The sequence below is a fragment of the Penicillium digitatum genome, chromosome 6, assembly GCF_016767815.1.
Source record: "Penicillium digitatum chromosome 6, complete sequence".
NCBI classification, from domain to species: domain Eukaryota; kingdom Fungi; phylum Ascomycota; class Eurotiomycetes; order Eurotiales; family Aspergillaceae; genus Penicillium; species Penicillium digitatum.
In genome coordinates, this window is record NC_089389.1 from 49,946 (window position 1) to 73,420 (window position 23,475).

At 48.9% G+C, this 23,475-nt stretch overlaps 8 protein-coding genes across 8 annotated transcripts; 3 read left to right on the forward strand and 5 right to left on the reverse strand.

Annotated features, from left to right (window-relative positions):
* Positions 1 to 939: 939 nt before the first annotated feature.
* Positions 940 to 2,101, reverse strand: Pdw03_5072 (Borealin-like, N-terminal; the record flags this gene model as incomplete). The annotated part of the gene is made up of 3 exons (XM_014683745.1): positions 940 to 1,591; positions 1,655 to 1,928; positions 1,981 to 2,101. 3 exons carry the CDS (start codon positions 2,099 to 2,101, stop codon positions 940 to 942), a joined length of 1,047 nt encoding a protein of 348 aa, XP_014539231.1.
* Positions 2,102 to 2,333: 232 nt separating this feature from the next.
* Pdw03_5073 (von Willebrand factor, type A) lies at positions 2,334 to 3,343 on the forward strand (the record flags this gene model as incomplete). Its single annotated transcript, XM_066100938.1, has 4 exons — positions 2,334 to 2,359; positions 2,414 to 2,452; positions 2,510 to 2,729; positions 2,792 to 3,343. 4 exons carry the CDS (start codon positions 2,334 to 2,336, stop codon positions 3,341 to 3,343), a joined length of 837 nt encoding a protein of 278 aa, XP_065957878.1.
* Positions 3,344 to 3,583: 240 nt separating this feature from the next.
* On the reverse strand, positions 3,584 to 5,189 carry Pdw03_5074 (Sybindin-like family protein; the record flags this gene model as incomplete). Its single annotated transcript, XM_014683743.2, has 6 exons — positions 3,584 to 3,959; positions 4,016 to 4,138; positions 4,195 to 4,252; positions 4,735 to 4,828; positions 4,905 to 5,062; positions 5,120 to 5,189. 6 exons carry the CDS (start codon positions 5,187 to 5,189, stop codon positions 3,584 to 3,586), a joined length of 879 nt encoding a protein of 292 aa, XP_014539229.2.
* Positions 5,190 to 5,931: 742 nt separating this feature from the next.
* Positions 5,932 to 7,137, forward strand: Pdw03_5075 (Aldose 1-epimerase, putative; the record flags this gene model as incomplete). Its single annotated transcript, XM_014683742.1, has 1 exon — positions 5,932 to 7,137. The coding sequence occupies one exon, from the start codon at positions 5,932 to 5,934 to the stop codon at positions 7,135 to 7,137; it is 1,206 nt and encodes a 401-aa protein (XP_014539228.1).
* An 881-nt stretch (positions 7,138 to 8,018) lies between these two features.
* On the reverse strand, positions 8,019 to 12,654 carry Pdw03_5076 (ABC multidrug transporter, putative; the record flags this gene model as incomplete). Its single annotated transcript, XM_014683741.2, has 5 exons — positions 8,019 to 8,442; positions 8,508 to 8,971; positions 9,018 to 10,511; positions 10,568 to 12,086; positions 12,143 to 12,654. The coding sequence occupies 5 exons, from the start codon at positions 12,652 to 12,654 to the stop codon at positions 8,019 to 8,021; spliced, it is 4,413 nt and encodes a 1,470-aa protein (XP_014539227.2).
* A 1,619-nt stretch (positions 12,655 to 14,273) lies between these two features.
* Pdw03_5077 (MFS drug transporter, putative) lies at positions 14,274 to 15,776 on the forward strand (the record flags this gene model as incomplete). The annotated part of the gene is made up of 3 exons (XM_066100939.1): positions 14,274 to 15,182; positions 15,244 to 15,593; positions 15,644 to 15,776. The coding sequence occupies 3 exons, from the start codon at positions 14,274 to 14,276 to the stop codon at positions 15,774 to 15,776; spliced, it is 1,392 nt and encodes a 463-aa protein (XP_065957879.1).
* A 117-nt stretch (positions 15,777 to 15,893) lies between these two features.
* On the reverse strand, positions 15,894 to 16,181 carry Pdw03_5078 (Galactose-binding domain-like; the record flags this gene model as incomplete). The annotated part of the gene is made up of 2 exons (XM_066100940.1): positions 15,894 to 16,010; positions 16,062 to 16,181. The coding sequence occupies 2 exons, from the start codon at positions 16,179 to 16,181 to the stop codon at positions 15,894 to 15,896; spliced, it is 237 nt and encodes a 78-aa protein (XP_065957880.1).
* A 1,773-nt stretch (positions 16,182 to 17,954) lies between these two features.
* Positions 17,955 to 19,997, reverse strand: Pdw03_5079 (Major facilitator superfamily domain, general substrate transporter; the record flags this gene model as incomplete). Its single annotated transcript, XM_014683739.1, has 4 exons — positions 17,955 to 18,886; positions 19,006 to 19,348; positions 19,421 to 19,691; positions 19,747 to 19,997. 4 exons carry the CDS (start codon positions 19,995 to 19,997, stop codon positions 17,955 to 17,957), a joined length of 1,797 nt encoding a protein of 598 aa, XP_014539225.1.
* Positions 19,998 to 23,475: the final 3,478 nt, after the last annotated feature.

Genomic DNA, 23,475 nt, shown 5'->3' on the forward strand with positions numbered 1-23,475 from the left:
AAGTTTTGCAGTGGATAATTAAACACCCCATAGGAAAGTCTTGAGCTCAATGTACCAGTCCGCCTATCCTGGTGGAACAAATCTCAACCAATGACAGAACATGACAGCCAAGTCTTCAACTCTTCAAAGGCATTTAGGTCATTCTTCTCGAAACATGCTTGTTCTCTGGATCATGCCATCCGTCTGTCCAACTGCGTTGGTCTCCAACGATACCCCTTTCTTCCTACAACTTCCAAAATTTATCATCACCGAGACACTATGCCCATCCTGCATGATGCTGGAAGGATCGATATCATCATGCAAAGGCCCAAGAGAATGAAGGTGCGTGAATCCTTACAGAATCCCATGGAAGTTCACTTTGAGAGACCCGCCGACATGTTCACGACCACTAGCGCGGAAACTAACCCTTGTTCAGCCATTCAGAATTGACCTTCCTTGACACGGGTTCCTTGTATCGTTTTGAAGCAAAGGCCAGTAGCCTGACCACTCTCCTCTACACAGCTGTAAAAAGTAGCAAATTTTGAGTGTGGGCGTTGGCGAATCATTTCATCCATTGTAAGCTCACGTCGAACATCATCTTCCAGCTCCAATTGATTGGCAGCAGAGTGACAGGGGTCTCATATTTGCTTGGGGATATTGTTCCAGAGGGTTGCACACAGGCCGATGGAGATGAGTCATGATCTTTATACGGTGAGGTGAGTGTTGAATTGAAAAAAAAAAACAATCTTAATTCAGAGATCCGGACATAAGCCATGATTGTATACCCGACTGAAGAAAAAAACACCTATAATGATGTGACGCCGATAAATCAACAGGAAAAGACAGACCCCAGACTCAAATTGTTCATTGCAGAGTCTGCAATCACCCACGCTGAAAGAAACAGAAACCCAACCAACTCCAACAAAGCAGACAAGCATCTATATGTTCATGTAAATAGTCCTAGATCCGCTTGCGCAGCGCTCGAGTCCGAGTCGCAGTTTCAGTCACAGCCGGGGCGGTAGTTTTGCGCATTGCAGCAGTAGTGGGGGGATTCTTGACAGCCATTGATGCCGCCTGCATGCGGGAAGCTGGCCTCTTGGCAGCAGCTACAGATGCAGTGGTGGCCTTTCTCGCACTAGTCCCAGTCCGTGTGGATTTGGTTACTGTTGTGCCCGATGAAGCAGTGGACCCTGTGCTATTCTTGCGCTCGCCTTGTCGAGTCGCCGGGCGCGACAAAGGTGACCGAATAGACTTGGGCCCTGTAGCGGCACGGGTAGTCGTCCTCTGGGCCTGTGAAGGAGGCTGCTGATCCTTCACCGCAGATACGGTGGCACCGCGTGACCGCAATGGGCTGAACGGTTTTAATGGTGAGGTAGGGCGCGCCAGATATGAAGGTTGACCTTTTTCGGGGGATGCACGGAAGGGTGAGTGGGGGTAGGTTCGGGAGTTGTTGGACTTGGGAGACAGAATGCGGTTCTCGTGGCCTCGTACTTCCTGGGACGCAACGCGCGAGGCCCCGCCTGGTCCGGCTGGCACGCGACGTTTGGGGTTCTTGAGTTCGGGCTCGCGACCGGCAGGGGCATTCTCTTTGTCGGAGAAGTGGCCATCGTGACTACACATTCTGTCAGTAAGAGAAACAAATTGAGAAACAAACTGGGTTTCTGGTACATCGTACCTTCCCCTCCGACCTCTCCCCTCGCGTGTGATAGAGGTTCCTGGGTCAACGGAAATGCTTGCCATATTGCGCGACACCTTGATGGGCGAGTATTTTCGAGAAGCTGATGCAATCTGCTGTTTGTTTGTGGCAGCGTTGTGCTTTTCGAGAAGCTCGCCGATGTTGGCATTGCGAAGCGAGACTGGGATCCGATTGACGCGTCGCTCAATGCGCGCCCGGAGGTCATTTGCCTGAAGGGCATATTGAGCACGAAGCTTACGCGCCCGCTCAGTGACTGTAGCATAATTAGTGCTGTATTCACGGTTTAAACCCACGTTTCAACCCACTCTCAAGTTGAAGGTTGTCCATTAGCGCCTGCTTCTGGTGCTGCGTTAAACGCATCTTCTTAGTAGGACTGCCCGTAGGCGTGACGTCCATGGCGTCAGACTTGCGTTTAGTAGCAGGCATTGTGCAGAGATCAAGGGATATAGACTTGGGATGTGTTGATGTACAAGGACTTAAGTTAAAGGTGTGGAGCAAGAAGGAGCACAACAAACAGCGTGACCGACGGAGAGTGGTGGCAGAATATAGAGCTTCCACCTCGCCTTCGTCATCCGTCTTCATCTCCCATAAGCAGAACTCCTATTCACTCTCTGTTCTGCTCTTCTTTACATCGTTGATTTCATTAGACTCCGCAACCATGACACTGGAAGCTACTATGATCATGTCCGCCATTGCCCATCCTCCATCGTATCTTACTCTGCTGACTCCATGCTACAGTGTTGACAACAGCGAAAGCAGTCGCAATGGAGACTACACGTGAGCACATTCGATGACACTATATAAACATTTGTGAATGGCATCTGATAATTACAGGACCACCCGGTGGCAATCTCAAGTCGATGCCGTTAGCATCATCCACAGTGTAAAGATGCGTGCAAATGCCCAGTCAGCTGTCGGCCTTATGAGCATGGGTGGCAAAGGCCCCGAGGTGTTGTCAACCTTCACACCCGAGTTTGGCGCAATCCTTGCTGGTCTGCACCAAACAAAGATCCACGGCACATCTCATCTCAGCTCGACCATCCAGGTTGCAGCGGTATGTTCTTCCAATCTTCAAGGCCACAGGCTGCCAAGTAGCTAATTTTGGCGATCTTTAAGTTGGCACTCAAGCACCGCATGGAAAAATCCCAGCGTCAACGCATTATTGTATTCTCCTGCTCACCCATCGAAGAAGATGAAAAGACCCTCGTGAAGCTCGCCAAGAAGATGAAGAAGAACAACGTGTCGATCGATGTGATAGCTTTCGGAGATTTGGAATCGGACCAGACCAAGAAGCTCGAGGCTTTCGTTGAGAATGTCAAGAGTGGCGATGGTTCCCACCTCGCCATCATCCCACCAGGACCCCATCTTCTCAGTGATCAGTTGCAGCTGACCCCGATCCTGGCTGGTGAGGATGCTGAGGTCGGTGGTGCCGGCGGCGAAGGCGAGGCTGGTGGATTCGGATTTGATGATGCCGCAGAGAACGACCCCGAGCTGGCATTCGCCCTGCGTTTATCGATGGAGGACGAGAAAAACCGACAGGAGAAGGAGAGGCGCGATCGGGAAGAGCAGGAAGGCAAGACGCAACTGGGCAAGATTCCCGAGGAGGGCCGTGGCGAGTCCAGCGGTGACAAAGATAAGAAGGACGAGGACAAGATGGACACCGCGTAAGGGCCGGATCTTTTGAATATGACTGTGATGCATACCCGGCGTTTGCTTCTGTTGTTCTCTTTGTATTCCCTCGAGTTGACCTTTGGGTACATTCTACGGTGTGCAAAGATAATCTAATATGTGATTCGGTATTATACGAGATGGAATGAGATCCGGATACAAGTACAGTAACAAAACGTATCTAGTTCGTAAAGTCATGATGTCTCTCCCCTTTCTGCGTGGTCCCATTGCTGGTCAAAGTTAGGCTCTTCCCCTCAACCACGCCCCTAGATGCCGATCGAATGCTTCGCATCGCACCGGCATCTCAATCTGATAAAATGGATTCTTCATCACATAGTCCGCATAGAGCTCGTAGATTTTCTGGATGATTGTGTCCACGCTGCCGGTCAAGGGATCCGTGAATAACAAGAATTTTGTGCCCGTCAGGGTCTGGAAACAGGTCAATCGAAACTTGTCCGTCTCGAGGTAATCCAGGCCGGAGACTGGTACACCGGGGTTTGGGTAGGAGTAACCGGACGTCGCGGGAGTCGCCGTGCCCGTTGAAGAGATAGCGGGGGAGGGAGCTGGTTGGGAGATGGGGATTTTCGGCGTGATCGAGCGTGTAATTGCATGAACACTGTCGAATTCAAGTCAAATGGGTATTCCAGGAGGGAAGTGGTCTTGGCCGCTTACCCGTGAAAAGTGCCGGCGAGGACGAGGTAGTCATTTGTCGAGAGGTTGCGCAGGCCAGCCTGGAATTCGCGCTGGTAGATAAGACCACCAGCTTTGTTGATAATAATCAGGGAGAAGAGGCCCCTAGTATTGGAAGCCATATTAGTTGCTGTGGGATTCCTGGAGCCGATGGGAGTTACATGGTGAGTGTAGCGCTGGTGCGGACAGTTTGGCTGGAGACGCAAGGGGCCGAGAGCACTATTTGTATACTTCGATATCTTCCGATCAATCGCGTAGACAGGTTGTATCATTGAGGGTTGCTGAGATTACCCTATGTAAGTGCACGGAGTTCGCGGGGATTGGAGAAGGAGGTTGTTTGTTCCGCGTCGATAAGCGGGGGCATCCCCCAACCCGATGGTTGCGGTTATAGATGGTTGAATGTTTTCAGTTCTCATCTCTACAAATGGGAGTATTGACGGACCAAATTATATTGGGTAATATTAGGGCGTGGTTTGGTGTTCTATGAGAATTAAATCCTGCGTGGATGGATTCCACCATTTTCAACTGCAGAGTCTTGCAACTGGTCCATCGAACTTGCTTTTTCAAATTCAATCTCTGCAGGGTAAAATTCTCTTCAATAGAACCAACTGGAGCTTATCTAGAGTGGCTCTAGGTCAATCCTCATCTAATAAGCTGATCTTTCATTGAATTTTTATCCCGGCCCACCGTTTAATACTGACGTTCAAAGACCATGGTGGATATCTTCTTAACTGACATTCTAGCTAGAACAGAGGGCTGTAAGCGGTGCATAGTTTGTTCCAAACAGGAAGAGTGCTGGCAATTAGTTCAAAAGTGTTCATCCGAATCCTAGGCCCTCGTGGCCTTTCTTCCTGGGAAAATCATATCATACAACAGCTTTGCCACAGATATGCGGCAGAGGTCTACAGTAGATTGCCAGCCGACTTTCAATCTCTGTCACTGAAGTGAATTTGATCGCATTTCCCCATGAGTCATAATTTGCGCGGAAATTTCGATTATTGGCATCAGACAGGGATGTGCCAACTTTCCCTAACATTGTTCTTGTCAAATTCAGTACCTCACGGCAGAGATGAACTATGAACTTACCACACTCAAGTGGGAAACGCCGATCAGTTCTGTAAAAGACGTACGGAGTACAAGGGTGGCGAATAGTCATAAGATCTGGAACAGAGGGCGAGATCAACCGGATATGGCGAAATTTCAGCAAGAACGAAAATGACAGAAACCCCATAGCCGGCTTTTGTGAGTTTGTCTAGGAGGTTGTGGATGCATGCAAGAGATTGGCGCAACAGTTCCGCATTTCCAACTTTTGCCATCGCCCTGGAGAGACCGAATAGAAACACAAGTCCAGAAATTCCCCCAAAGTCCAACCACAATAGGGCCCTAGTAGAGAATACAGCGCTGTAGAGGGGATCCTTGGCTATCCGAGAGGTGTTTTAGGAATGGTAAGCCTTCCTGATTAGGCAACTCAACATCTACACCTGGGCAAGTCCTTAGCGGGAATTTGGAAGGCCTTGAGGAGGGAGAAACAAGAACGGCGATCAGATTACTACTTCCCATCGATGATACCTCCGAAAAGACTCCAGAGAATGTCTGAACATCCTTTGGAATGATGCCAAGCACGGAAAGTAAAGGTATAACCTCGGTGAAACTGAAGCTGACATTGAGGAAATGGGATGTGAAACCGGAAGAGAGAGAATACACTCGGCATGCCGACACCGTGTCTCTAATCCTTTCTCTTCCGTCCGGGTCCGTAATGACCGATTTATGCTGTATACATACACTGCGATAATGTGGGTCTGTCCATCTACTTGATTTAAAAGGCGTTCCTAGACCTGTTATTCTAACATGCTTGCATTTGCTTTTACGTGTGCCACAACATCTCATCAAATTGCAATATGTATCGTAAGCAACTCATTGCAATTTGTGGGTTTGTTCCTATCGCTGTCGGCCAGTCATATCCCACGGAACGCTCCGTAGATCCCTTTAAGGTCTTCACAATCTCCGCCGGTAACATCACAGCCCAGTTCATTCCATATGGGGCGCTATTGATCTCCCTCCTAGTCCCGGACAGGGATGGCACTGGACAAGACATTGTCGTCGGCTACGACGATCCGCGTCGGTATCGAGAAGATACTCAGACAAGTCATACCTATTTCGGTGCTGTCCTTGGCCGGATTGCCAACCGTGTCAAGAATGGTACTTTTACCCTGGATGGAACCGAGTACCACATTCCCAAGAACCAAGGTGGATTGTATACGCTGCATGGTGGAGACCTTGGTTACGATCAGCGGAACTGGACTGTGCTTGCATCCTCACCTTCCTCTGTTACCTTCCAGCTTTACGACGCTGCATTTCAAGGCTTCCCAGGAGACGTCATTACGCAGGCTACATACAGTGTCGACACCAAGATCACAGCAGAGAACCCACAGGGACGTCCCCGGCTGACGACCAAGTTGGTTTCACAGGCTCTCACTCACTCCACTCCTATCATGCTCTCCAATCACATCTACTGGAACCTGAATGGTTTCAAGGAGCCAACTATCCTCAATGATACATGGCTACAACTGCCTCTGTCTGAACGGTTCATCGCCACGGATAGTCTTCAAGTCCCCAATGGCGCCATCTCTACCGTCGATGACACCAATCATCAATCGTTGGACTTTGTGACTGGCAAAATTATCGGCCATGACATTCAATATACCCAAGGTCTTGTCGGCAGTGATGTGGGATACGACAACTGCTTTATCATTGATCGTGACCTGACATCCTCTGCTCCCGACTCACTTATTCCTGCTCTCCGATTGAACTCCAGCACCACAGGAATTAGCATGGAGGTTGCAACAAACCAGCCTGCTTTGCAGGTTTTCACCTGTTTGAACATGGATGGAACGATTCCCGTGAAGCCTTCGCAGGGGGAGCGAAATTCGGACAATGCGAACGCCGCTAGATTTGTGGAGAAATATGGTTGTCTAGCGATTGAACCGGAAGGCTGGATTGATTCTGTCAACAATCCACAATGGGGCCAGCAATCGAATGTGATCTACTCTCCTGAGACCCCTCCATCTGTGAACCTGGCTACCTATATCTTCGGAATTGTCTGAGAATATGTCACTAGTCCATCTTATCCGTGTCTTGTTATGTGACATAGTTGTCTTGGAACAAATTTGAGTGCCTTGCAAGTATTGTTGTGCTGCTTGAAATTGAATAGGGCATGCTGTGACAATCGATGTAGAATATCTCCTACCCTTAAGGGTGCTTGAAGCATAACTTTCATCAACCCTTCTGCGAGGTAAACTTCAACCACATCGCCAATAAGCGTTTGTATGATTATCCCATTTTCATAATTGTGTCCGATGCCCCTTTCTAGGTGCTGTCCCCAAGTACAATCCGCTCGCGTCTTAGAGAAAACCTGGGATTCGACCATTTGGTGATGAGTCGTGGGCCGTCGATCCTCACGAGGAGCCACCCCGACTGGTCACAAAAGGGCATTAAGTCCAGGCTTCCTTGAACGGCACTCGGTTGGTGAATTGTTTCCCCAACAACCATTGTCTCCACAGAACCCATCCCTGAAATTTTCAGAAGCAGAGTTCCCAATCTTGAGCGGCAAGAAACCTGACTTTATTCTCGATTATCGTGTCCACCTCACAGCCCGGCTATGGACCTCGATGGTATTGCGCCACAAAAATACTAGCGCTTTCGCCATCGAGAGCAGCCCAAAGGGAACAGATCGATTTCTCACCCACACTGATTATATAGAAGTGCAAAGAGTTACGAAAATAATACAACATTCACTTAAGCTACATGTTTGAGATACATTTGACAAGATAACACTCTGTGCCGGGATCAACAAAGCAAGAGAGTAGTTCCGATGAACCCCGAGGAGAAACGCACAGAATCTCTTGGGAAAAAATCGGCTGCAACAAGCAACCTTCACCCCCCTCCCCCCCAACTCGAGAAAAAAAAAAGAAAGAATATGACCGATTCAGGCCTGGTTTGACTTGCGCCACAAATGCTTAGGGACGCGGCAAAGCCAATACAGGAAGAGTGCGGCGACAATGTTGAACCCCACATAGGCGAACAGCAACCCGATATTGCGCCCAACATCCGAGTACGACATGTTGAGACTTTTGAGGAACTGGTCCGTTCTCGACATTGGGCAGATCTTGCAATCCACCAACGCTTCAGGATTCAGCATTGTGCCGTTCACAGCTTTGATGTAAGGGTCCAGATAACTGCCGCAACTCTGCCCTTCTGGAGGTGAGACGGTGAGCCACTCAATACTAGAACATTTCACCGAAGTCCCAGTCAGACCTGTGGAGAGCACGGAGGACACAAAGTAGGTAAATGGTGAGACCCGATTCATGAAGATCCAGAAGTGAGGCATGTCGGAAGAATTTGCGAGTACGCTTCAAGTCCAGTCAGCACCGTTGCCAATTTAAAAAAAAAAACCAAACAGCCGCAGATGACGTACCCGTTAAAGACCAAGCAAAGCGAGAACATGAACTGGGCAATGTTGCTGCCAGTGTCGGGCTCTTCAATTCCCGCAATTATCATTGAGCTAAAAGTCGACGTGAACATCATGAACTGTAAGACGAGTAAGTACATGATGCCGCTTCGTTCGATGACGGCGTTTGTGGGCTCTGCATTGCGATAAAACCCGATTGGGTAATACCAGCAGAAAAATATTGGCACCGACATCACGATGCTCCATGTCAGCTCCACGAGGATACTGGCCATCATGAATGCCTTCCACGAGTAAGCCTTCGAAGGCCGTTCGCGTACCTCATACAAAGCACGCTGCGTGACAAAGGATGGCATCATCTGCTGGACTAGACCCGGGAAGATGACGAGGAGCATGAATATTGCAAACATTTGATTCTGCAGCCCTTGAAGGCTGGTAGGCATGTGCCAGAAGGTAAATCCGAGGAACAGTGGCTATAAGTGTCAGTTTAACCAACTAAAGGGAAGGGAGATACGTTACCGGAGCAGTACAGGTGAGAACCTTGGCGTACAGATATGACGGAGATCTCCAGTATTGCTGAAAAGTACGTTGAGTACAAATGAGGAACTGATGCCAGATTGGCATAGCGAATTCACCAAACCCTGCAGGCTGCAGGGGTACGGCGCTTTTAGACAAATCTTGTTTCATTCCAGCCAACGTTGTGTGAACTTCTGCGCACTCGGGACTGTTGGTCCATTGTTCAGCCCAATCTCTATCTGCATGGGATCCCGGCGCAGCACCAATGACATCCAGCATCCATTCGGCCGGGTTTGCGTTTGGTGGACACTTGGGCGACCCTTTGCTTTCAAAGTATTTGATCAACGTTTCCATGTTTGGGCCGAGGTCCCCAAAGTAAACAGTGCGTCCTCCTTTAGCAAGAAACAATAGGCGGTCGAACTGCTGCATCAGCATTGCCGAAGGTTGGTGAATGGTACACAGTACAGCTTGACCGTGGTTGGCCAAGTTACGCATCAGGGTACAGATTGACCAAGCGGTTTGACTATCCAGACCCGAAGTGGGTTCATCAAAGAACAGCAGCAAATCTGGCTTGGCTGCTAATTCCACACCGATAGTCAATCGCTTGCGCTGCTCCACATTGAGGCCCTCACCAACAACGCCTACCACGGCATCTGCGTATTCTTCCATGCCAAGCATATGAATGACCTCTTCAACGTATGCAATTTTTTCCTGGCGCGAAATGTTGGCAGGCTGGCGTAGAAGAGCGCTGAAAACCAGAGCTTCACGAACTGTGCTAGTCTCCAGATGTAGATCCTGTTGCTGCACGTAACCCGTCTTCCGCTGGAAAGAATCGTCGCGTAGCCGGCCATCAATAAGCATCTCACCGGTGACGATGCCAATAGTGGCACGATCAGCCAACACATCGAGCAAGGTTGTTTTTCCTGCACCAGTGACACCCATCAAGGCCGTTAAAGTGCCGGGCTTGACCCAGCCATCTACCCTGTCCAAGATTAATCGATGAGTCCCTTTGATCTTGATCTTATAAGACACGTTCTCCCAGTGGAAAACCGAAGTCTGGCGAACAATTGCTGCAGTTGTGTCCTGAGGTTCACTAGCAACTGCACCTTTCTCTGATGCAACAATCTCCTCTGGATCGTCTTTTCGAGTGTTCTTGGCACAAGCAGGCATCTTGCCACGTGGGAACACTAGAACCTCACCCTTGGATGGTTTAGCTCGGATTAACTCGCTGCAGAAGATGTACAGCCCAAAAAAGGCGACGAAGAAAGCGCAGAGAATTCCGAAATTTCGCCACAGATGTGGGCTATAGTATCGGTAAGCTGTGTTGATGTATGTCTCTCCATTGATGAAATCTTGACCTGCAACAGCACCTTTCTGGGAACAGATTTTGGAGCTGAGAGGTACGTCCTTATAAATTTCCACGCCACCCGGCACAAAGTTCGAACAAGGGAAGGATCGTCCGCCGAACTCATTGATCATCAGAGCCTCAAAGGCGTACTATCTCGTGTTAGCAAATTCTTGTCTGGCCGGGCAAAAATTCAATCATCATTTACAGCAATCGGGTTCACATAGTTGAGCCATCGGAACCAAGGGTGCATATCTCGGACTGGAATGGTAAACCCGGTGTAAATGACCAGGATAAGCATGAAGACCGAAGCAGGAGGCATGGCCTGGGCCACAGACCGAGAGATTGCGCCGATAAACCGGAAGATATTGGACATCACAAGGGTCGTCATTGCCGAAAAGAGGAAAAAAATGAAGAAATGGCCCGGAGTGCGTCGAAGATGGGGTAGAAAATAGATGATCAAATTGAAGACAACTGCGAGCAAGATCTTCGATGGAAGTTCCACAATGTATGCACTAATAGCTTCCGCCGAGGGATGATATAGTGCGTACTTGCGATGCTTTTCCACAATCGGCCGTTGCTGCCACATGATCATGATTTCCAGGGAGCTGGAGAACCCACTGATCATTATGGCAAAGAAAAGTAGGCATCCACGCTTGTAGAAGCTGTCGGTGTTGTTCGGTGTGTCGTAGAAGAGACTGGAAATAATCAAAGACATGCCTACATTTCCAATGAGCGTGGCAAGTGTCATAGCCAAGTCTGCCTTGAGCCGCAACCACCCTCGCCAAAGACACAGGCGGGTTTGCATCAGGAACGAGAGTGTGTATGGGGAGGCTGCGCGAGTGAACCAGGGTTTGTCAGCTGCGCGGGAGCGACTGAACTGGTCAAATTTTGTTTCTCCGGTGGTATTTTCGGCGGTGTTTGCTGCAATCTCCGCTAGAAGTTGCTTACGCTCGGGGCTTTCCTTCCAGCGGGCTGCGAACTCATCGGGGGTGCGAGGAACGGACTCTTCAAATCCGGGGCGAACCAGGCGTTCCGAAGGGCTGGTGAGAGAAGTAAGGAAGTCCGCTGTGGTTTGCCTCTCTGGGCAGTGGAATCCCATCTTGATGAAGAAGAGTCGTGCATTGGGCGCGCTACCGAAATAGATCTGACGGCCTTCATAGAGAACAAGTGCCTTGTCAAACAGGTCGTAGATGGACTGACTCGCTTGATAGATTGCGACCAAGGCGGTGGATCCACTATAGTCAGTGGACAGGCGGATGTTCTTGACAAATTCTAGCGCAGTGGAGCTATCAAGTCCACGAGTGCTGTTGTCCCAACACTGCAAAGGACATCGACACAGAATGGTTTCGGCGATACTGACCCGCTTTCGTTCCCCACCGGATATACCTCGAATGAACTCATTGCCCACCTTGGTATTCACAGTATGGGTCAAGCCAAGCATCGTCACTACCACATCGCGCATATGAATCGCATACTGGTCGCGTGTGACACCGGGAAGTCGGTTGCTCGGTGCTCGAGCGTGAGCAGCAAACAGCAGTGTATCGCCGACGGTTAGCTGGGGGAAATGAGTTTCTGTTTCAGCTTGGTAGATAACCTCGCCGCGGAAACGGCTGTGCATGTCGTCCCAGGACAAGCCTTCATATTGAACCTCGGACCCTTTATCCTTGTCGAGGTAGAGGCCATGCGTCTCTCCAGCGATAGTTTTAAGGAAGGTAGAGCATCCGCTAGTGGTCGTTAGTGATGATTAATCTTTCAGGGGGAGAGAGCTTGATTCTCGTACCTTCCCGGGCGACCCAGCACAACTATCATCTCACCACTATGAACCATGCCTTCGAAATCCCGCAGGATTTCAATGCGTACTTTCTTCTGCAAGCCAAGGAGGCTGCGGAACCGCCCTGCGCCTTTGAGCCAGAAGTTGGCAAAGTCCGTCTGATAGTCAGCCGCAGTGCCGTATCCGAATACGTTGAGGTTACGGAAGGAGACTCCTGTTGTACGACGCGGGTACCGGTCTGGATCGCGAGACGTCATCTGGATGATGTTCTTCACCCATTTGCGCGACTTAAACTGGTCACTTTTGGGATCTAGCTCAGGGTCACTGGAGTCGAGGAAGGCGTTGACACCCTCTACAGCTTGACTGGTATTAACACTGCTCTGTTGTGAGATTCTTGAGAGGGATTGTGCAAGATTGGTGATTTGTCTGTCGCGATCATCCCCGGGCTCAGATATTGGGGTCTCCGAGCCTGGGGCATCAACTGCAGCATTGGCAGGCATGTTTCCCATCCGATCTGGCATGAGTAGAGTCGACGAGAAGCCTAATGAAGGGAGAAGATACGAATCCATGAAAGAAAGATGGTATAGGGAGGTAAACGAGAGAGTTGATCGAAGAAAACAAAAAGGTGAGACGTGACAAGTGAGAGAAAGGAGGGAATGTAAGAGGGTAAGAGAAGGTCAGAACTTCAGATACAGAACGGTAAGCGGAAAGTGACCGATCCGAGAAGCTTTAACAGGAAAGAGGAAAGAACGGCATCATCCATGGTCCGTCATAGCTCTTTCCGAAAAGGTCACTGGGGATTTTGGTGTCCTACGGATGTCTCATTCTCAGCTGAACCTTTCACTATTTTGAACGTTGGGATTTCCGAATGTCTGAATATCTGAATCTTTGACGTGAATGTAACATTGCATTAAGAGAGTATAAGACTGCACCTAACCTATAGATTAAGGTGTTTTCTGGCCTCTTGATTGGCTGGGTAGCATCCTACCCTTCTCCCACCCCCACCCCACCTTGTAGCAACTTCCCTTTTCGGTAAACGGATCTCGGATTCGGCCAATATATCAGACGCAGTTGGCTCGGTATTCTGACATTCCGAGAGTCTATTTGAACACACGAAAAAGGAACAAAAACCCTATATCTAGGACATCCGGATCTCAAACGGTCCGGTAAAGGAAAGCATGATGTCAACCTGGAAGAATAGTCGGCTCATGACGCTTGTCATGCCATTTGGTAGTCTTTTCCGTGGTCGTTTCGGTAGTTCCGCGGTCCATTTAGTAAGCCTTTTCTAGATTCTGCCCGCTCTTCAGGTTCAGAACCAAAAGGAAGAAAAGGGCGAGGAAAGGCCTAGAATGTGCAGGGACCTTTCAAGAAGAAATTCTTTGACTGCTTCAAACCACTATCTATGCCTGTATCATCAACCATCTCCAGGAGCCGCGATCTTCAGGGCCCGAAATAGCAATACCACAGTGGAGCACTGCTTCCTGAGTATGAGCAGCGCGAGTCGTAGCTAAGACACTACTAAGAGCCGAGACAATCTCAGCCAACAAGCGACAGTGCTGAGTGACCAGTCAGCGAAAAGGACGTGTTAAACCCCTTCGCGTGTAGCCTTACCCGAAAACCCGCGGGACCTAAAATCCATCCGCAACGGCACTAAACTCGCCAAGCAACCATCTCGATATAACCATTCCACATAATAGAAACCTCGGTGCCCCATTAGGCTCTTCTCGGCCACAATGGCGAGTGCTTCAGTCGCAGCTCCCTCATAGCTCCAATTGGCCAAGCCATTGCCGTTAGGAAAACAATCTACTGCGAAGAGCGGCAACAGCACTACAGCTCAGGCAATTGTTTCAAGGTGTCTCATTAGAAGTCCTGGTCTGACAATCAGTTTCCATGATGCTGGTCAGGATCTGTTCGATAGGGTACACGGACTATAGTTTGGTACTCTGCACTAAGTCTCATCTATTTGACTTCTTTTGATTGGAAGAAATGTCGAAGATGAGACGACAAGAAGAGAATGGCACACATCATACATCCTCGTTCAAGGGTTGCTAACAGGCTTGTATGCCTTTGTGGAATACGATGTCGTGCTTGGTAGGCGGAGAAGATGACCCCGTTCGCATGTCTCAATTTAACAGCAACCATGGCCAATGTATTTCTTGGTGGGTTTGACGGCACCATCACTGCCTCGACCTATACTGTGATTAGCTCAGAGTTCAATTCTGCCAATACTGCTTCATGGCTGACCACCTCGTACTTGATCACGAGCACAACGTTCCAGCCTCTCTATGGCCGGTTCTCCGATATCCTCGGTCGCCGCTCTGGTTTCTTCACGGCCACCATCGCCTTCATGATAGGTTGTCTAGGGTTTGCCGTGGCCCGTGATGTAATGTTTTTGAACATCATGCGCGCCTTGGCAGGCAACGGAGGTGGAGGGTTTATGGCTATGGGCACGTCAATGAAGTTCCAATTCACCAATCTATCACCGACAGGCATCCCAGCAACAATTATCAACTCGGATCTTGTCCCCTTCCGCCAGCGCGGGATGTACCAAGCAATTCAGAACGTCTCGTACGGTTTCGGAGCCATCTGTGGTGCTTCTGTCGGAGGTGCGATCGTTGACTCGATCGGATGGCGTTGGTACTTCCTGCTGCAGATTCTAATTTCGTTGTTTTCTCTGATCATGGGCTATCTGGTCTTGAAGTTCCCACCACGCGACACTGAATCTTTCCCAGGTGGGCGGAAGCAGGGAATGTGGCAGCAAATTGATGCACTGGACGCTTGTCTGCTCATTCTGGCTCTCTCGGCTCAGCTAGTTGGACTCAGCCTGGGTGGTAACATCCTCCCTTGGACTCACCCGTGGGTAATTCTGCCGTTGGTCACTAGTGTGATTTTGCTGGTCGCGTTTTTCGCCGTTGAAGCGAAAACCACCGCCGCACCTTTGATTCCAGTGAAGATGCTACACGGACAGCTTGCTATTTCCACACAGATTGCCAACGTCTGTGTGGGGATGGCAGCATACGCAGTAAGGTCCACCCGTTCGGCTAGCCTTGTGAGCGTTACTACCAACACGGCGCATTAAGTACCTTTTTACTCTGCCTCTCATGTTCCAGGTGATTCTCCTCGACTCGCCCAGCAAGGCTGGCACTCGATTGGTGATCCCCTGTCTCTTCACTCCCCTCGGTGGGCTTGCAGCGGGAATCACAATGTCACGCTGGGGCATGCTGGCCTCCATTGTGCGCGTCGGTGCAGCGCTAATGTTCATCGGAAACCTACTCGTCGTGCTCCTTCGATTCAGTGACCTAGCATGGAAGGATATCCTCTTTGTCATTCCCGCAAACCTTGGTCAGGGGATGGTGTACCCAGGAATCTTGTTCACATTCCTCGCAGCCTTCGACCACACCGGCAAGACTGTTTTCACTTCATTCCTAGTCCTATACCTCCAGCCACGACACCCGAATCTGTGAGCGACTAGGACGTTCGCCAAACAAACCTGCTAACAATGCTGTGCAGATCATACCGTCTCCGCTTCAACTATCTACCTCATCCGCTCCCTCGGAATCGTTTGGGGCGTCGCAGTGACCTCCACAATCACGCAGAATACACTGAACTCAGGCCTGGGGGAGGCCTTGAGTGGAATACCTGATAAATGGAAAGTACAATTCCTTCGCCATTTGATGACAGCGAGCCCCGGAGCAAGCCTTACTGACCACAATAATTGCTTCCTCTTAGGTGATTGATGAGATCCGTCACTCAGTCTCCGCTATGTATAATATGCCTCCGGATGTGCAAATGGCCGCTCGGCTGGTGTACTATCGCAGAACGCTCTGTTGCGGATCAACTCGGCATATATGCCTCCCTCGGCACAGTGATTGATTTCCTGAACCCCGAGTTAGATACAACACTGCAATAGACAAGAAGCTCAATTCACCTCTTCCATAGCACCATATTGCAGACCTGATGTAGCATTTCCTCCGGATCTCGCAACAGAAATGGTGACAGCGGTACCATATGATGCCAAAAATGGCAGTGAAAGATATTTGTACAACATGGTGCTGTGTTCAGTCCACAGCTGGCTAATTCACTCCCCAGCGGTATTCGGAATGCAGGGAGTTGGAGTCAAAGACGCGCTATGGTGAATATTTATCTGCAAGGAGTTCAGTGCCCAAGCGAGGAATGCTGTGCCGGATAACTAGTCGAGCTCCTGCTTGTGCACCCATCGACCCGGATGAATCGAGGTGACGTCTGAGCGGGCTAGAGTATCGAACCTTGACATCGTCTTTTGTGCCGGACAATGTGCCAGCAGCGACCGTAATACCGACATTTTTTCCTCCCAATCTAGTAAATCTCCATGAGGGGTTCCAGGAGGATGACTTGGTCTTCCCATGTGGGCTGGGCAATCTGTTCGCCATAACTGCATTAGCAATACTTTATTCCCAATTAGGTAAATATCCAGGGAGGGGGGTGCATATACCAAGAGGGAACCCCTACAAGTAATCACCGTCTGGGGAATCATCGGCATAAGCAAGGCCCTATGTCGTATGGGTCTATTTCTTGTGTCGGATCATGTAATATCGCAGCAGTCTTGGCAGAGAAAATGCCAAGGCTTGCACCTGTGAGCAGTGACCGGCTCAGCACGCTGATATGAGAATTGGGGCCATATTCAAGTGCCTTCCACTTGACGCGCTCTTGACCCCTCGGCTGCCATTGCAAATTGTCTGATCTCCTTTGCGAAAGAGTTAGTTGAACAAAGTGTGATCGGACATGTGTGGCTTGGGATCGGTGATGATTGGAATTGCTCCATACATGCCCAGCTTTTTTGCAAATCCCTGGTGTCTTGGTGTGTTTGGGCCCCGGATTGTGAATTTTTCGACTCTTTGGGCTTGCGGTTAGAGCGAACCTCCAGCCACTTGGTATTAGGGGGCCACTAACATGAACAAGGCTCGTTCCAATGCAGACCGCTGGAGAGTCTGGTTGAATCGACCAAACAGACTGGATCAAATGACGACAATCAGAAGCAGACATTTGACTTGTTTTACTTCTTGTGCATAGACCGAACCCGTTCCCAGAATCCTTTGGCTAAAATGTTAAAGCCTCTAAAAACCGAGTTGTTACCAGAGATGATCCTGGAGCTCCGCTTAGAGGATAAAAACTCGATTTTGATGGACAACCACACGATCATTGCACCAAGGACGATCCCAACCCTTGGTGGCTATGGATTTTGCAGATCACCCAGTAGATCCTCTTCTGACTGAACTGGGAAGATAGTTGACTTGAGCCCATCCGGTTTTTTTGTTCCGATGGATAGAAAATTATCAAGAAAAGGGATCGCTGATCCATTATAATATCGAGGAAGCCTTGATGGTAGTCCAAGCAATGGATGACTGGAGAATGAAATAGGGTAGCAAGAATCAATGTCACAACAAGAGACATGTCCTACGTGAAATGTTTTAATGGCACCAAAGCTGTAACTTAGCTGAACGGTAGGTAGATATTGATCCATCCTACTTGTACATTTAGAAGCAATTATCTTAAGATCTGATCCTCGATTCCTGAATTCAGATCCTAGCAGGCTAACGTCACCTCACCCGCTTCTAGTGATGGGTCAACGTTAAGCTCTGGCAATTGACTACTGAAGACGCATGCGCTCCCCGGATAGACAAGGAGTTGACAGAAAACAGATAAATCTAAAGTGGGAAATAGAAGACAAAGAGTGATTATTACTATGATTGAATCCTCCCAGTGAGCATGGAAGAGGATGAAAAGAATGATGCGCGCAGTCAGATATCCAACCGCACACCGTAGCTATCTTTTCGGTCGATTCTCAGAAGACAGTGCCCTTGACCTGGGCAGTTTTTTTGAGATCAATATCTTTCATCATGATAGTCCAGACAATAGCCAGAGCCATCACACCCAAACCAGTCGAAAGCATGCGGACTTCAGCATAGCCGTAGGCCTTCTGGATAGCCAGTCGCACTTCACTTCCCATAGGATAGCTAGTCTGCACAGTGATATCTTCGTAAATATTCTCGAAGTTTGACATCGCTGACTCGGGGAGGTATTTTGCTAGAGCTTTGGGAAAGGTATTGGTCCAAATAGCCGTGCAAATGGTATAACCGGCGGAATCGCCAATAGTACCAACGACGTTCAACAAACCCAATGCAGCAGCAACGTGTTGGTGATCGACTGCGGCCAAAATGGCAATCTGCTCGACGAGAATAAAAATCGAGCCTCCGATGGAAATGAAAATCTGGCACATGATCTGGTATCCGACCCCCATACCAGGCTTGCGGAAATAGATCATCAATCCCTGGGAAAAGATGTAAAGCGGAACAGAGATGTATAACAGCCACTTGAAACGGCCAGTCCTTCGGATAATCCAGCCGACGATGAGAAGTAACACACCGGACACGACATCAAATGTGTTATTGACATAGCCTGCCTCGGCAATGGTCAGGCCGGTGACCACCTGGAGGAAGGATGTATAGTAATTGTTCCAGCAGTAGTAAGATAGCTGGTAAGTGGCATCCAAAAGACAGGCTCCGATGACGGTTCGGTCGGTGAGGAAGATGATGTTGAGCAAAGGCACGGGGGCCACCCATTTTTCGTACATGGCAAAGAAAAAGAGCATCGAGAACCCGACCACAAGCATGGCGATGATGTAGCCCGAGGCCCAGCCGTGAGGCGCGTCAGTCGCGATGTCGAAAGGAACTTCGAAGAGGACCAGGCCAACGGTAAACATGACAACGCCAGGCACTGGTCGAGATTAGTCGTTGTTTAAAGAGCTAAATGGTTGAATTTGGCAAGTCGTGTCGATAATTTCCAACCGACGCAATAAGTGCAGCACCAAAATGATAGAGAAAGGGGTCACTCACAGTCAAACTGCATGGTCCAATACCAAATACTTTGCAACAATGAGCGGTTACTCTTTTCCTGGACCCGATGACCTTCTCTTTCGGCTTTGCGAAGATTGATCTTCAGCATGAAGTACAAAGGCGCTGCCACGACAGGGAAGATAATGGCCCAGCAACCCAAGCCCCATCGCCAGCTGACCTGATAGTAGAACTCATCTGCTACTTTCGGTCCGGCAAAAGCGGTAATAATGTATGGTGAAGAAGTGAAGGCAAAAGCCAGGCCTCGGTTCTTCAATTTGGAAGCGTCGGCCGTCATCACATCAATGGCATATTCCATACCACTAAATCCGATGTTATAAAATACCTAAGATGAGGCGTAAGCATTTGCGTTGCATGCCTGCTGGGGCGCTATAGTGGACTTCGATGGTGCTCTTACGTATGCAGTGCAGTAGATGGCAAAGCTGTTGCAAGAGGCCAAGAGAATCAATCCCAGGGTAGCGAAGCATGTCATCAGCAGAAATCCCTCCGCACGGCCCCAGGTGTCCATCATCTTTCCGACAGGAATATAAACTGCCGCTGAGAAAGCATCGGCAAGCGCAGTAGGCACACCGGACAGCGAGTGGGCCTGAAAAGAACTTGAGACATAAGGGCTCAAGCTGGAGAAAACGGAGGATTGGAAAGCGTTGACAAAGTACAGGAACCAGATACTGCGAAGAAACTGTTTTAGCAACTATTCAATTTTACCCCAGGAAAGGGGCTCACTTGAGAAAAACCAGAATCAAGGTTCGCTTGGACCAGGTCATGGTGATGGCCTCGATATCCCTGACACCATGCTGCAGGTCTTCTGATGGCACTTCCGGCTGCTGAGCTTCAGGATCGGCGGCAGGATCTCTCTTGCCTTCCTCGGCGGTTGTTTCATCCACTGCGAGTGTGTCATTTAAGCCTCCAGCGTCAGAAGCTACTTTGCGACTGAAGACCGTGCGGGCCCTTCGGATCAAAAGACGGAGGCCCATAGTCAAAACAAGTTAAAATTCAACAAGGACTCAACACAGCATTGGAAATAATGGGGGCACCGGTGGCACTTATATCACTAAAATCCCGGAGGTCGGCACAGTTCGGATGGGAGACCAAAATGAACATAAAAGACCACACTGTGCAAGGATCCACATGCTGAAATCGGGGGGTTTTCGTGGCCTCTGCTCAGTGAAAATCTTTCCTCCACTAGCATCAGGGCTGTAGGCCTGGCGCTTGACCCACCGAGAAACAACAAATAGGGCAGATCTAATCAGATGTTGCCCTCATCTTATCTCACTAGTACTAGGCCATAACAGGTAAGCGCACCCCACATTAAGCTTTGTAGCGTTAGTCCCAAGCTTCACTTGGGCCTCTTGGCTTCAGGAATTCCATATTTATTGTGGGTACTTCCTCGTCTTTCCGGTCACAAGTCATGGAATTCGCTCAATTGTCTCGCTTGTCGTGCAAGAAATTCTGGGCCCACATGGATCTCGGAAATTGCCAGAGTTATCTGATTTGGGCTGGACCACGGGCCACGGTGGATGTGATATTGCTTGAGTCGGTGTTTATGTGAGCTGGTTGTACGGATTTCTAGAACCTATAGACAAGATTTGATTGTCACTGCTGCTAATTGATTCCTGTGTTCGTCTCACTGATTAAGGAGATCTCCATTGAATCAGAATTGGAATTCGCGGAAATCAAGATGAGTTCCGGTATTCTGCATGCCAACCTATCAGTTAGGCCAAAATTTCGGATGGGCTGACCACTTATCGTCTCATCCGAGGGCTTCTAGGTGGAGACGCGGTCATAGCAAACTGCTCTGCAACAGGTCGAGCTTACTCCACTGCTTCGACTAGTTTTTCATTGGCCATTACTCTTTAGCATGTGGTGACTAAAAGAAAAATTAACTCGGTGCGGGCACGGTCAAAGATTGCTCAAATGGTTTCCCTGCATAGCAAGGATCAACTAAATGTGTGATGGCTTGCTTCTTATTCGCTATCTTCAGCCATGTACTAATTTAATTGGATTTAGACTAGGATCAAAATGCATCAAAGTTCAAAGGGAAAAGACCCTAAACTTGAAATCACGTATGCCCTCAAACAGATGATTGGAAGGGTTGTTGAGATGATCCTGTCACAAATTCTTTTCCGGTTTTCTGGCCATCAAGTACCGTAACTGCACCAGTCGCAGCTTATTTTCTACAGATATGCACTTCACGATTTCCTAGATTTCGCAGAGCAAGAGGTCTATTTTTACCGGCCACGGGATCCAGCGACCTAATAGTTGGACTTTCGGAGATAGGGCCCTCCGCTATCTCCTCACCGAACAAAACGCAGATTATTGCACAGGAAGGAGCGGATTGTTCTTGGACAGCGATGAAAATGTATGTATCATCATTTTCAGCTCCTTGGGGAGACACTTACTTAAGATTCGTCCATTCCTCCAGATGTAAGTGCAGAAGTTGTGTCCAGGAATGATCAAAACCACTGACTTGACTACTCAAAGCGACACACTCAGCCTTCAAGGCTACATCGATCTTGTCTCGTCCTTGGTATTTCCATGTAGTAGCTAGCCAACCCATTATTGAGATGGTGTTGGGATATTCAGGCTCACGTGTGCGTTTATCGATCTCAAGTGCTTCCTTACACAACGCTTCGGCTTTCTTCATCTGCTATCGCTCCAAGTATATTCCGCCTATCCTAATCATTACACTAGATGTTTGAAGATCTTCCAATCTGACGGTCCTTTTGGTGATTTGCAACAACTGCTCAGATAACTCTGTCGCATCTGAGAGCTGTCCATTGAAGAGTAGGCTATTGTCAGGCGTGATATCAAATCCACCGTCTCCTCGTGAGTGAGGTCAAATGCCTTGATAAAGTGTGGAATTACTTCCTTATAAAGAGCTTGAGCCTTCTCGAAGTCGAGGGTTTCAACGTAGCAAGCCGTTAAGTGAGCAAATGCTCGGTTCACTTCGAAGGTACCCGAACCATAAAGATGTTTCTGGATCTCTATTATCTCCTCACACAATAGGAGCGTTTTCGCCATCTTGCCCTGGTCCATGTAGATCTGTAAAAATCCCGCAAAAGCAGAAATACTATATGAGCTTTCAAGATCAGGCATTGTCTCCGAAATATTAACGACTTCATCGTAAAGAGTCTCGGCTTCATTGATCCTCGCATCGTTCATTTGAAAGGTGGCTACCTTGAGTGACAAATAGACTGTCTCGGGGGTGGGATCCTCTTGTTCTTGTCAGAGTGGGGAGCCAGAGGGCATGAGGTACTGTAGCTCGCCATTGACTTCCGTGCATGATGTCAATATCCGGAAAGCGTGCATTTAACCAATTCAACACATATGACTGCCATTGTCGCAGGGAACCAATTGACTGTAGCCATTTTCTTGTTGCAAGATGAACTAAACGATGCACATCGAGGCGAGAGTCATCATGCCTTAGGCGCACAAATTTCTTTGAAAGAAATTTGATCACATTGTCATTTATGGGGGATTGTGCAGGCTCGCCAGTTCCAACAGACACCAAACATTTCATTAATGGTTTTAGATTCTCGGCTCGTAGCGCACCATCTGTCGGTCGCTTCGTCTTCTTCTACTTCCTCGATTGGGTTGTTGGCACCGAATGCACCGTCCACAAATTGGTGGCTGTCGATCAAAACCGAATCAAAGGACCTGGTAGCAGCGGATGTTGCGAATGCTGCTTCACAAATCGTCACCGGCAACGCAGTCTCATTTGGAACAGAATAGGTTCGAAGACGTGCGACTCGAAAGGTATCTTCGGAGGTTGTGCAGACAAAGATTTTAGACCGACGGGGCTTTCCATCGTTTATCAGGTCGGTTGGGCACAACCCAGTACGATTGATGACAATCTCAATAGCCTTTTTGAATTTCTTGCTGTCGTATTGTGATAACGATCTTTCCAGACCAGTCAATTGGAATATTGCGAATTTTGTCGCGGAATACCGATTTCATCCTTTCGGTGTATGCAAGGATGCCCTCCTCAACACCCATTTCCAGCTGTCCTAGCCTTATAGCGTTCAGTCTAAAAATTTGCGCGCATTCTGTCAGCCAAGCTTCTGCTAGATCCCTTTTTTTTGGACCCACCCTCCTGCACTCCGTAGTTGTACCTCCAATCAGGTGGAACACATCGCATGGCTTGAGAATTTCACTATCCTCGCGTTCTGAATTGAGCTCTGTCATCAAATCCTTCAATCTCTGACGACTTGACAGCCCCCTCACACCTCCACCTTCCAGGGATAAGAGGCACAACCCATTGGTCTCAAGTGGGCTTGGTCCAATATCCAAAAGAATTGCGCTGTCGACGTATGCTGGGGTTCAAGTGATCAACCACAAAATGAAATGGCGAGATAGCAGGATAATGGCAAGTTCAATCTAATTATATCTTGCTGGGTGCTTTGGTTGTTTTGTTTCGGCTAATCTTTCACTTACTCGGACAGCAATGCATAG